Source organism: Giraffa tippelskirchi, chromosome 8 (genome assembly GCF_054371585.1).
Source record: "Giraffa tippelskirchi isolate mGirTip1 chromosome 8, T2T-mGirTip1v1.2.pri, whole genome shotgun sequence".
In the NCBI taxonomy this organism is placed as follows: domain Eukaryota; kingdom Metazoa; phylum Chordata; class Mammalia; order Artiodactyla; family Giraffidae; genus Giraffa; species Giraffa tippelskirchi.
In genome coordinates this window covers 24,417,077-24,430,085 of record NC_137282.1, presented here as the reverse complement: position 1 = coordinate 24,430,085, position 13,009 = coordinate 24,417,077, and the positions used below count along the sequence as shown (strand labels likewise).

The following is a 13,009-nucleotide window of genomic DNA, read 5'->3' as shown; positions in this document are numbered from 1 at the left end:
GGAAAAACCATAGCCTTGACTAGATGGACCTTTGTTGGCAAAGTAATGTCTCTGCTTTTTAATATGCTATCTATGTTGGTCATAACTTTCCTTCCAAGGAGTAAGCGTCATACTCCTATATGGAACATTTAATTCCGAGTAGCAGGTAATACAATATCAACCAATGTAACTACCTATCATATATAAGACAATCTTCCACAAGACCAGAACATCTCTATCCTTCACCCACTTTGCCCAGAAAATCACAATATTAAATGCTGGGAATATTCAGATCACACACAAACAGAAGATTTTTTTACTTTCTCATGCCAGCAAATTTATCAGTCTCCACTATCTTTATCCTCATTACTGTTATGTTCCAAAGATTTAAGGAAGCTGTGATCCATAATTTGAAAAAATATCAATAGAATCTGTTTGGAGATAAGGCTTTACTTGATAGTTTTCAGTTGAATATTTTTGGCTGAATGAAAGAATAGTGAAGCAAGCCTAAGAGATGAACATGAGATCCAAGAAACAGGGAAAGAACATTCAACCCTTGAGTTTTGCTTCCACTCCGAGTTACCTTTAAGAGAATAGGGAAATCTGGAAAACCTGAAAATGGAGGTCATTCCAGAATCAGACAGTTACAGGGAATCAAGTCCCATCATAGCTGCTATGTGAATATTTCCCAATCTCTTTCTATGTGTCTTTTTAAGAAAGGAAAACAGAGTTGGAATTGCTATACATGCCAATGTTCTGACATATTTGAAGATATCTAGAATACAAATATGGGTTTACTGGGCTGCAGTCTCGTCCCACAATGCAACATTCTCACAATGTCAGCAATTCTGCTCAGTTCTTTTTGCCTTTTGACTTTTTAAAAATAATTTTTATTGGAATATAGTTGATTTACAATGTTGTGCTAGTTTATGCTGTAGTAGAGCAATCAGTTATACACATACATATATCCACTCTTTTTCAGATTCTTTTCCCATACAGGTCATTACAGAGTACTGAACAGAGTTGCTTGTGCTACACAGTAGGTCCTTATTTTATATACAGCGTAGTGTATATGTGTATATATGTCAATCCCAATCTCCCAATTTATCCTCCCTGCCCTTTCTCCCTTGGTAACCATGTTTGTTTTCTACATCTGTGACACTATTTCTGTTTTGTAAGCCAGTTCATTTGTACCATTTTTTTTTAGATTCCACATATAAGTGATATTATATGATATCTGTCCTTCTGTCTGACTTACTTCACTCAGTACTAGGCAATGTCTAGGTCCATCTATGTTGCTGCAAATGTCATTATTCTGTTCTCTTTTATGACTGAGTAACAGTTCATTGTATATATGACCACATCTTCCCTATCCACTCCCGTTGCTTGGTTCTTTCTGTTTTATCAGTCACTCTTCCCAGCTCCCAATGCATGTTTTGGGGCACGTAGTGTTTTTAAAATTGATTGCTCTCTAGTTCACCACAGTTCTCAACCATTCCTTACTATGTTGCACTAACCTGTTTTACTCATTTGTATTACATGCTTGGACCTGGGGAATTGGGACCCAATCAACGGGAGACCCTGTGAGGTCAAGGGCACCTCACGAATGTGCGCAGCTGCTCTGCTCCCAAGCAGCCCTACAAGGACAGCTCGCACACTCTTGCAGGGAAGAACCAAGACTATTATGTGTCTTTGATATTTACATGCTCTCTGTGGGTTGAGATAAGCTTGGGATTTTCCTTTTTGAACTATGCTGTTATATAGATGTATTGGGGATTAAGTCATTAATGACAAAATGCTGACTGTTTTCTCCACTTATAGGATAGTCTCAATATTTTGCTTTTAAATATGAACATTTGTTATTTATGATGCCAGTTAGGAAATTTTTATTTTCCTGCAGTGATGTCTGCACATGTATAATCTCCAGCTCACTCTTACAGACACACCTGTGTGGAATGGTTAGGCATGGTTCTGCTTGAAATGAAATGTGTAGGCTTCTTCTGAGCTAGAATTTCATGGCTTATTAAAACCAGCAATGCTGTATATTATGCCTTTAAAGACACCATGAAAAATCCAATTCAGGAAATAACTGCAGTAAATGTTATGTTGGATAGAATACTAGACAAAAATGATTCTTCTCTACCTTAAAACATTATTCTACCCACATCATTTTGGGGAGTGCAAAAAAGTAAGATTTTTGCACTCCACTCAACAGAAATTATACTTAGTTCAATAAAATGAGCACTTTTCTTCCAATTCTTGCAAATAGTCTGAATTCTGATTCATGCATGCAAAGTTAGAAGTGAAATTACATAGCTCAAACTTCACTGATTTCTCTGGTCTGATATGTAATGAATTAAAATCATATGTGATGAAATAAAGGCCCATTCTTAAAACAGAAGGGTCTTGAACTTTCAGTTACTGTTGGTACTAACTATTACAGATGTTCCCTGCATCCCTCACTAGTCAAGTTACCTCCACTTCACTAATACCCGCCTTAAGTCTCCATTACCTCCACCTTTCCCACCACACAGAGGCATCAACCCCCAGTGATGAACAGGGCTGGTGATGATGAATCAACGGAAAGTCAAATATAAGACTGCAACTGTTTATAATTCATAAAAATTAATCTACTATGTCTACTAGTTCAACATGATAAATAGTGCCTTATGCTTTCAAAGTTGCTGGAACAATTCTTTTTGCAAGCAGAGCATTCAACACAGAGTTAGCAACGTAGGAAGTATAGAAAAATAATTTACAAGAATAACTTTTAAAACGATAATGGTAGGCTGTTTGTCTTTCGTACTTCTTTTGCCCTCAGTAGCAAAAAAGATCAGAATAATGTAAATATGCTATTCATTATACAGAAAGTTCATATGATCTGTTTCAATGAGATAAAATGCACTGTCAACAGAAATTTTATGCATAGTCTGTTCTTTTTTTGTTTGGTTCACTGAACTAAGTGCAAACCATCTGTTAGCTATGATCAGAAAAAGTAAAAATCCAAACAAGTTTTTTTTTTTTTTAAGATAGCAGAACAGCACTCCAAACAGAACTTGTTTAAAAAGCACCACTTACGAGGCAAAAATCCTAATGATGAGATGGCTGAAAACCCCTGTGTAGTCTTTTTATTTTCAGGTTAAGATTACATTTGGGGGCTAAAATACACTACTTAACAAAGCTGTTCACATCATAAACTGATCACTATTACTAAAATGTCTTATCAAAATGTTCATTTCCAAGAAATTTCAACATATAAAAACTTTTAAGTTAAAATTGCATTTTGATCCCCATTTACAAAATTCCTAAGACCTTAGTGTATTATAGTGATTATGACTTGCTCTTATGAAAGCAGGACACCCTGATAGAAATCAGTGCTTTTGTTAAGTCAAGACACTCGAAATCAAGTCTTGACTCTGCCCCTAGCAGTTTTGACCTCAGATAAGTTACAACTCTTAAGATCTCAGTCTCTTAAAAACTATTAAAAGAAGAGTTCTAAAATGTCATTCTCAGGAGCTTACTACCCTTCTGAATCTGCCTAGTACTGTGCTTGGCACATACAGAGAGCAAGGAACTCAGTAACTGTCCATGACCTGCGGAATGGGAGATGAAACCAAAGGAAACCAAGCTTTCCTTCCAAAGCTTCAGAAACTGCCCACAAGACAGCTTTCAGTGTCCTGTTAAGTTTAGAGTATAGAATACAAAACTCACTATCACAAGAGTGTCTCACCATCTTCACAGTGATTGAACCAAACTTCTAAGATGCTGTGCCTTAATCGTGTATGATCATCTAATGAAAAACTAATTTTTTAAAAAAGGTGAAATTCTAAGTTTTCAGAGAGTTTACAACAGGCTCCAGCCCAGGAGATGTTCTCAAAGCTCTAGTACTATAAATTTTATCAACACCCACCACACTGTTTCTCCACGGCCTGGAAATGCACTTTGTGCTATTTTCTTGATGAACACTGCACACAAATCCTACTCCTCCTACACAACCACTGTGTCACAAGTGTAATGCATTTAAAAGAGGGATTTTAGCAACAAAACATTAAAGACCTGAACCACTTACAAAGCAAGTTTTGCAAAAGATAAGCATTTCTATACAGAAACCAACTTAAAAATTCTTCACTCTGCTTTGCTACTATTTAGAGCGAGTGTGTGTGTGTGTATGTATGCACGCACATTCAATTGCTCCGTTGTGTCTGACTTTTTTGTGACCCCATAGACGGTAGCCCGCCAGACTCCTCTGTCCATGGGATACCCCAGGCAAGAATACTGGAGTGGGTTGCCATTTCCTTCTCCAGGGGATCTTCCCCACCCAGGGATCAAACCTGCGTCTCCTGTGTCTCCTGCACTAGCAGATGGATTTTTTACCACTGAGCCACCTGGGAAGCCCATAGGCACCTTATTAAACAAATATAACAAGTAAAAGTTTTCAGTTAGTTATTTTATACTTTGAAAACTAACAAGGCTCTACAGTGATATGTCTTTATTATGACCTCTTTAGTTCTATTAAACTATAACTTTATTAAATTTCAGATGTTTCCACAAGAAGATCCATGTCAGAATGATATTGAGCCATAAGGGTGGATTTTAAATGTCATGCTAAAGGTGTCACAATTTTAGATAAGAAAAGAGAGCACTGATTATTCTTGTTGTTGTTCAGTTGATAAGTCATGTCCAATTCTGCGACCCCATGGACTGTAGCATGCCAGGCTCCATGGGGTTCTCCATGGAGTGGGTTGCCATTTCCTTCTCCAGGGGATCTTTCCAGACCAGGGATCAAACCTGTGTTCCCTGCATTAACAGGCAGATTCTTTACCACTGAGTCACCAGGGAAATCCAATTATCCATTCTTTTTTCTTCCCATTTATGATTATAACTCATCAATGATCTGAGCTAAATTTAGAATCAAATTTATTTCCTGGTTCATAGGTCCTGGTCCACAGAAATCTGTGAATTTGAGAACTGGAGAGAAGAATTCTGAGAATTCTGGAGGAATCTGATGCTGGTGACAATTAAAGTCCAAAGTATGCCTTCAAGTTCAGGGAACTGCTTCCACCATGGCACACATGGGAATGGTCATCACTGGGTTGTTGTCCAAGCTGTTTAGCTCAGAGCTCCCCATGGCCGCCCTGACCTCTGAGCCCTTTCTCAGAGGCCACAGGCAATGTTATATCAATAAAGGGAGAATGTATGACCAAGAATGCCCCATCATGCCAAAAGGCTCTCTCCTAAGAGAGTTTTCCCAGGGGCTGAAATGGCTTCTGAATTTCAGGGTTCTTATTCTGGATTCCAGGAACCCTAGGTGTCCACTTGTTGAAGCTCAGGGATTCCTGAACTCTCACGGGATAGGGGCATTTCACATGCATATGTGTGGTTTCTTCTTTCTTCTACGGAAGTATAAACATTATCAGAACTGAAAGAATATTAAAGGAAGAGTTCCTTCTCCATGTATCAAAGAACTGCAAGTAGTTCAAATACAGTTAATGAAAATTGTATGAAACTTGTCATGAAGCCTTTCATTAGAAAAGATAGTAAGTAAATGTAATCTTTGCTTTTTCAACCTGAATCGCTTTAGTTCTCCCACCTGATTCACTTGTCCAGTCTTTCAGGAGTTGCACAGTTATGTTTCAGAGCCTGCTTATAAACAGCATGGACCCACATCATAAACATTAATATGATTCTACAAAAAAGAATATGACCTTGGATTTCTCCTCCAAATATGTCTATGTAACCTTGTAATACAGATTAAAAAGCCCAAGAGAGGAAAGCAGTAACTCTGAACACCATGAAGCTCCACAGAGACTAAAGTAGGAGCCCTGCCCACCTCGCGCTCACCTCTTCAGACACATTCACACACAGCTCATGCTCAGTGCTTACTCCAGGGGCTGGGACACACGCAAAAACTCAGCAGGGCCATTTAATTTAAAAAAAACTCTCAGGAGGTTTTAGACTCGCATGAAGCCTGTTACTCCTTCTATCAACTCCTTCCTGAAAGTCTAGATCAATGTAAAATGTCAAAAATTAAAAACTGAAACAGCAACCTCACTTTGCCAGATGAACTTAACTTTGTTTTCTAGCATAGGCTACCTTGGGACAAAGGTAAATTCCTAATGTGTCCCAAACACTCTAGAATGCTGATAAGCCCTTAGGATGGAATATCAAAGCTCACCCCAGCCTCATGAAAAAAAACATCTCTCAGACAATTGCTCAAATCACAACAGAATTAAAGAGGCCACTTAAAACTTGGCATATGGAAATACAAGTATAAAATTATGTTGTTTAATATGATCATTAAAGTAGATAAAAAATCTATACAGTTAGTCTGAAATTTTTGGATACAGGCTTTTCCCAGAGAACATCATATCAGGGAAGTTTTCATGTGGACTTTTATCAGGATAAGCACCTAAGTAAATTGCCAATATCCTGTGGACTCTAACCCCTTGCAAAAATAATAAGTACCCTTTGCTTCAAAAGATGAGGAACATTATAAGAGTGAATATAAAGGAATTTTAGGAGAAAAAAAATTACTGTCTAAAGAAAGATGTCCTTCTGAATGAAAAGAAAATTTCATTCAGTACATATGTGCTCTGCTTGAAGGAAAAACACAAAGGACACATTTGTGAAAACTTTATTTACTAATTTATTAAGGGGAAATTTAAAATTGTATTTATTCATATATTATTTTAAAATCATAATACAGTAAGATTCCACCCATCACCCAACCCAACAATCTAAAATGGGTAATATTTATTGGACATACATGAGCCTATAAAGGCAGGACCAAGTGTATTGTAAACAAAGAATTATGATTAAAGGAATTCAGAGCATTTGAGGTCCATTAAACAAAAACTCTGTGAAGTGATTTTTTACCAAGGAGAAATAAATTCACTCCAAGATTCCTTTAAATAAAGACTTGCCTATTAGATGGAGGATGTAAGTCAACTGTCTGCCCCCCCCACACACACCCACCACCACTCAAGAACATTTATCAGATGTTTTTTTGAAAAGGTACATTCACAAGAGTCTGAAACTCAGAAGGTAAAACAGTGGTACCCAGTTCCATATCTTCACAGAAATTCTCTTTGTACAGTACAAGAGCTATGCTAAAGATGACCATAAATATATTTTCAGTTGTACAATTTCTTTTAGAACATTCTTTCTTCTTCCGGGTCAATGATAGGAACTGAACTGAATGTGTTTCCTTTTAACAAAAGAACTCTTCCCTCTCTAACATGGAACTGAAAAGTATCTCTTCAGCTACCAGCATTTTTTATCAGTCCTCCGTCCAGTCTAAGCTGAAAGCCTAGACTGACACCAACACCAAACTGCAGACAAGGACTGTTTTCCTGGACTTCAGAGGGACTCCTTCAGGAGAAGCAGAGTGGGAGCAATGGCTGAAGGCCTCTTGTGATCTTTATATTCCTGACAAGGTCCCTTATGGGTTTTCAACTCATTAAGTTTGTCATAAATGCACCAAGCTAACCAAAAGAACAACTCAACTGTCAAAGTGAGAAACTAGGATAATCTCATGTTCTTAATTTGACGGCTCTTTTGGAATGATTTTATTCTTCAAAATTTCCACCTAAAACATAATCTTCTTATGTGTTTTAATTTTCCCCTAAGACCTTCCAGAATAATTTGAATTTTTAGTTAAACATCACAACTTTCTTGAGTGTCAGAGTAATAAATGGCAGGCAATTCTGCCAAATGATTTAGTTAAGTATTATTGCCTTTTCCCTCAAGCAAATGTTGGTGAATAAATGTTCAATCAGAACTCAAGGCTAAGTGACCCACGTTTCACCAAGGAGTAACTGGAGGAAGAGCAACAGTGGTTTTAACAGCAATAATAGTAACTGTAATGGTGAAGACAATAGTACCTGAAATTCACGGAGCGTTCAGTCTATGTCAGGATCACAACACATACTGTTAAAAAGAGAAGTTTAGAACAGACCTCTCCACCTGATACCTTCAGCTCTGTGCATGGCTCACTCTCTTCCCACTGTGTGTGTACATATTAACCCTTCAGTGGTGGTCAAGCCCAGGGAACAGGGACCAAGTCACTGATTTATTCTTTGTTTCTCTACAGACTCTCGATCTGGGCCACACGTATTTGTAACACATACTCATCCAAAATGGATTAGCTAACTTCCGATCGTGGAAGACTCCAAATGGATTATCTTCTAGGATAGTCTCAGAATCAAAGTCATATTTCCTATCCGAAGGGAATCCTTATGTATCAAACCAGTATTCAGTAATTTGGTTGCACATACAATTGCTAAAAAATATAAATTTTGCATGCTAGTTTCACAAAAGTAAAACCCCACCAAGTGGATACTTTTTTTATTTTTTTTAAGAAACCAGACAGGATGAATGAGGATTGTGGGAAGAACAATTCAAAGGACATACATACTGTGAAAAAAAAAACTTTGCATGTGATACAGAGATAATTTGCCATCCCCAACGCTGAAATATATTTCAAATTCTAGAGATTAGTGTTATTTTTTTAAAGTAGAAATTGAAGAGCATTCTGAAAATCTGCTCCAAGTTCATATTGAAGCAGTAAATAAAGTTGAACATGCAAAGAGAACCCATTCTTTCCTTATGGTTCAATATATAGTAACTATTCATTCCACTAGTGACTATCATCATTATCACCATTTACCAGATGACAGCTAGGTATCAGAGTCAAGCCAAGAAAAGACCCTAACCAGTCAGCTTTTATCTTTTAATTAGGATCATGTTACAAATCCCACATAACATCTTTCTGCCCACAAAGGAGCAGAATGAACAAAAAGTGAGCTTGAAGGTTTATGTCATATTTGATTTCTTAAAGAGATAAGCATATGTTTTTAAATGGAAAGACCCAGTAAAATTTGGGAAAAAAAATAAAGACGGGCAACAGTTTAAGTATGGGAGCATCTTAATTACAGTATTATTCAGCATCCCTGGAGACATCAAGGTCTATCCACTGTGATCACTAAGTCTCCACTGCAAGGAAGTGGGCTTGGACAGTGTAAACAGCATTGTACTAGGTATGATTGTATGAAGACTTAGGGAGCTTTGATGAAGCCAGAGTGGGCTAAGGAGAGAAAAGAATTTTCCCCACAACTGTGGGAAAAACTAGCAAGAATCAACAAGGAACATAAAAATTCTTTGTTGTGTACTGTTCACAAACTATTCCAAAAATGAATATAACACAGGGCTCTTTTTTTTTCCAAGCTCCTGGAAGAAAGGTTATAAAATGTTCTTATCTCATCCACCTCACTGCCGAATCCCCGACAATACTCAAGTTCTGAACAGAGGTGCCAGTATGCAGCACAAGAATAGGTGTGGGCATGTAGGCTTTATTTATTTATTTTTGTGGTGGGATAAGGAGATAGCATAAAATTAAATACATGGCATTTGCAGCACTAAGTCATCACATCAACCTTAGATGTAAGAAACTTCAAGACTTTTCAACAAAATATTCATATTCATACACACCCAGAAAAACAAGAGAACCAGACTTTTCTGAAGCAAGATATCCAAAACAAAATTCTAAATAGGAACAGAAGCAATGTGACCCACATGTTCAAATCCAGACTTGTAAACAAAAAACACATTAACTCAAAGCTTAAGTCAATACTGACTGTACTTACCAATGAGAAGGTTAACTTAATGGCAGCAGAGGCTATTCTCAGAAACACTGAAAGTTTAAGAGTCCATTAGCACGTGAAAAATAACAGCATACTGCTTGCTTCCACAGATTAATATAAAATAGCTTTTACTAAATTGGACAAAAAAATTAAAAGGTAAATCATGTTCTGATTAAGTCAGTTAGTTAGAGCCTGATCAACTAGGTGGAGCCTGGTGGAGCTGAATCCCCAACTGTTGCTTTGGTTTTGTCTGCAGCATCTACAACATTTCCACAGATACCAGATTTTATAAAATAGCCAGAAAGGCAATGAAAGGAAAATACAAGATGAGTCGGGACAAATTTGTTACTTCCAATGAAACAAAAACACCAAAGCACATGTACTTTTGATGACAGAATAGTAAGAAGCATCATCTTCGTATTTTAGAGAATGTGTTCCTTGATTGCTTTCTGGTGTAGAGAGTACTGAATTCATCTGTTTATAGGTGTTGTTACTTTGTATAAAATGACAACAAAATTAAAAATTACTCTTAAAATCCATCAATGGGGAGTTTCCAGAACGTAAAATGATTGTAGTATCCCTCCAAAATTGGAGCTACATGTTACTTTTGGATGTCGAAGGCTTGGTACAGAGTAGGGAATCGGTACTTTTCTTTGCAGACTGACATAACACCCTTTCTTAAAGTGAAATCAGTGGCTTTCACTCTACAATAAGAAGCACATGTTACGTGCCTGGCTGTAGAATGAAAAGCTATTACCATGGAAAACAATGAACAGAACAATTTCATTGTTTTCTTTTTCTTATCCAGGCTATATCTACATGATTTTGAATATTCAGATAAAGGTGTAGGAATGAGTTGACCACTTAAGTTTTCAAATCATTTAGACAAGTGGCATCATGTCACTAAAATCTTAGTTAACTGAGCTTTTCAGAATTTAGTTGGGTGACAACATAGCCAAATGGACACACGGTACTAAGTATGTGAATATGCAGAAATACATTCAACTGAAAATGTTGCTTTTGATCTAAATGTATGCTTTGCAGTAAGTAGTCTACAAGTAGCCAGTCCACGAAATCAATGTATTCATATTCTGTTTGGGGGAATAATAAATAGCAACCTACAAGGTGTTGTCAAGGTTCTGTTCTGAAAGCTAGTCACTGAAGGGCATCAGAATAAAACCAGTAGATGGCTCTGAACACTTTAAAAATATATACATGTATAGAGAGATAGCTATGGATATATGGAATAGTAAGCAAATATAACAAAACAACAGAAGTTAAGACAGAAACTAGGCTCAATAGAGAAGTCACCAAAGGAAAATTAAGAGGTACTGTCCATCTGAAAAATTAAGGCTAAAAAAAGAGAAGAAATGGCCATAAAAGGCTCCATGTCTGGCCAGAAGAGCCAGAAGAAACAATGATAAATGACCCAAGGCAGCCAGAGAAGAGAATGAAGTGGACTCTCTAGAAAGGAGACCAGGCACCCACCACTCGGAGAAGGTGAGTAGGTTTGCAGTGGGAAGCAAGAAAAGAACTTCAAAATTCTTCCGACACATATGTCCCAATGATAAAAACATATGAGCATACAAGACGAAAAACTCCAGAGTATTTTCAGACTTTCAGAACTACAATAGCTACCCTCTCTTCCCTTCCAGCCTCTAAATCCAGGTATAATGATTAGAAATCTTGGAATCAAAAGGGTTTTACTGACAGGCTAAGTTAACTGAGGCCAAGGATTCTGCAAACTAAATCTTTGGAGACACCATGGTCTCCAAGGTCATGTCACACACCCCAAAAGATTAAAATGCCTTAAGGTAATGAAGTTCCCCTACTCAAGGCACAGAACAGAAACCAAATGAGGAGCAAGGGAGAAAATGAAAAACCGTAATAAATAATGTGGCTTACACAGTCATCCAGAGGAGCCAACTAGCAACTTTCCATGGGAGAAATTTAAAAATGGTAATGTTCTTCTGCACTAAGAAATCATTTCATGTTAAGCTTTAGTGCGATGAAAGGAAAAAAGGATTTAGTATCACAAAAAGGGAAAAGCTAATTAACACAAAATTAGCATACTCTTACTCTGTACATCCTCTAGAAGAAGACCACAGGCATCAATGTTGGCAGTTTCCTGACGAAATAATTATTATTCATGCTGAAGGGGGGAAAGAAGCGACAGAAGTTTTAAAGACTGCCTGGAGCAAGAATTAAAAATATTAAGGTACTGGCCACAGACACACCAAGTTCGTATCTCAAGTCCCCGCCAGGATTCCGACAGCTCTGCTTGAATAAAATCTGACGATAGTCCCTAGTTAAAAGGATGAACGTTTCTGAGAAACGACTAGATAAACCTTATCACCAGTCGTAAACGAGTCACCTAAACGCTTCTGAAGGCAGTTCTGCATAATTTGAGAGTTCAGATACCTGAAAACTTTTACTCCTGAAATCTGGGTAGTTTCCATTTCAAATGACTCACATAACTCTGAAAGTGGATTTCATGTAAATATCGTTAAGCTGCGGTCTCTGAAAAGTTGCAAAGTTCTCGGGTACTCGGAGGCTGAGTGAGTCCCTAAAACGTCAAGAATGGTATTTGGAGTTCAAGGCTGAAGACGGCATGAAATAGGTTTGAAAGAGTCTAGCCCATCTCAAAAGGGTTTAAAACTGCACCAAACGGACACCATGACGGGCCATTTTTACCTGTCCCACGAGTCCCGGGCAGCTCGGGGTGTGAACGGACTTGCATAGCTCCGAGCGGGGTCCTGTCGGTAACCCGAGAGGCTCCAGGGGACCCGTCAGCATGTAGAGCCGGCGAGGCCTGGCCGTCCCGCCCGGGAGGGGGGTGCCCAGGGACCCCCGAGACCCAAGCGGCCACGGGGACCCGCAGCGTCGCCTCGCTAGGCCAGCCCCCGGCTTCCCCGGCACCTGGGACCGCGCGAGTCGAGGCGCAGCCCGGAGCGCGGCGCCGGGACTCCCCGTCTCCGAGGAGCCGGAGCGCGGCCTCCCAGCAGCTGCGCGCAGCTGGACGCGGCCCGGGACGCCCCCGTCTCGGCTCTTCCCCTCGGGCCCCGGTGCCCAGCCCGCCCCTGCCGGCGGCCCCTCAGCGCCGCCGGACACTTGGCAACTTACTGGGCAGTGCGAGGTCCGCGCCGAGGGGGCGGTGGCGGGCGAGAGGCTGGAGCGAATCGGGGCCCACGGCTCGGGGAGACTGAAGAAACGGCTGCCGCCTCTCTCGGTGCGCGCGGAGAAAAGCGCCGGGGCCGCTGCGCCGCAGAAAGCGGGCTGGGCACGTGGGCGCCGCGGGTGTAGCCGCGCGGGGGCGGGGCCTGGCCCGCTGGCACCGCCCCCTCTCCTCCCCTCCCCTTCCCCGCTCCCGCCGACCCCCGCCCGAGCCC

General features: G+C 39.5%; 1 protein-coding gene and 1 long non-coding RNA gene across 8 annotated transcripts in view; one reads left to right on the top strand and one right to left on the bottom strand.

Annotated features, from left to right (window-relative positions):
* The window catches only part of SLC7A2 (solute carrier family 7 member 2), a 72,005-nt gene extending 59,154 nt beyond the window's left edge, over positions 1-12,851 (bottom strand). For 4 of the 7 annotated variants that reach the window (XM_081521618.1, XM_081521619.1, XM_081521620.1 and 1 more), the window contains exon 1: positions 12,744-12,851. Coding sequence is in view for 3 of the 7 variants with exons in the window: in XM_081521616.1 (XP_081377742.1) it covers positions 12,315-12,416 (102 nt within the window). In the remaining 4 variants the exon portion in view is untranslated. Of the gene's footprint in view, positions 1-12,314 lie in introns of all 7 variants that reach the window. The other 3 variants (XM_081521616.1, XM_081521622.1, XM_081521617.1) reach the window with 2 other exon arrangements.
* LOC145518082 (uncharacterized) lies at positions 2,992-6,155 on the top strand. Its single transcript, XR_014062584.1, has 2 exons — positions 2,992-4,259; positions 4,718-6,155. It is a non-coding gene; the product is annotated as an uncharacterized LOC145518082 (long non-coding RNA).
* Positions 12,852-13,009: the final 158 nt, after the last annotated feature.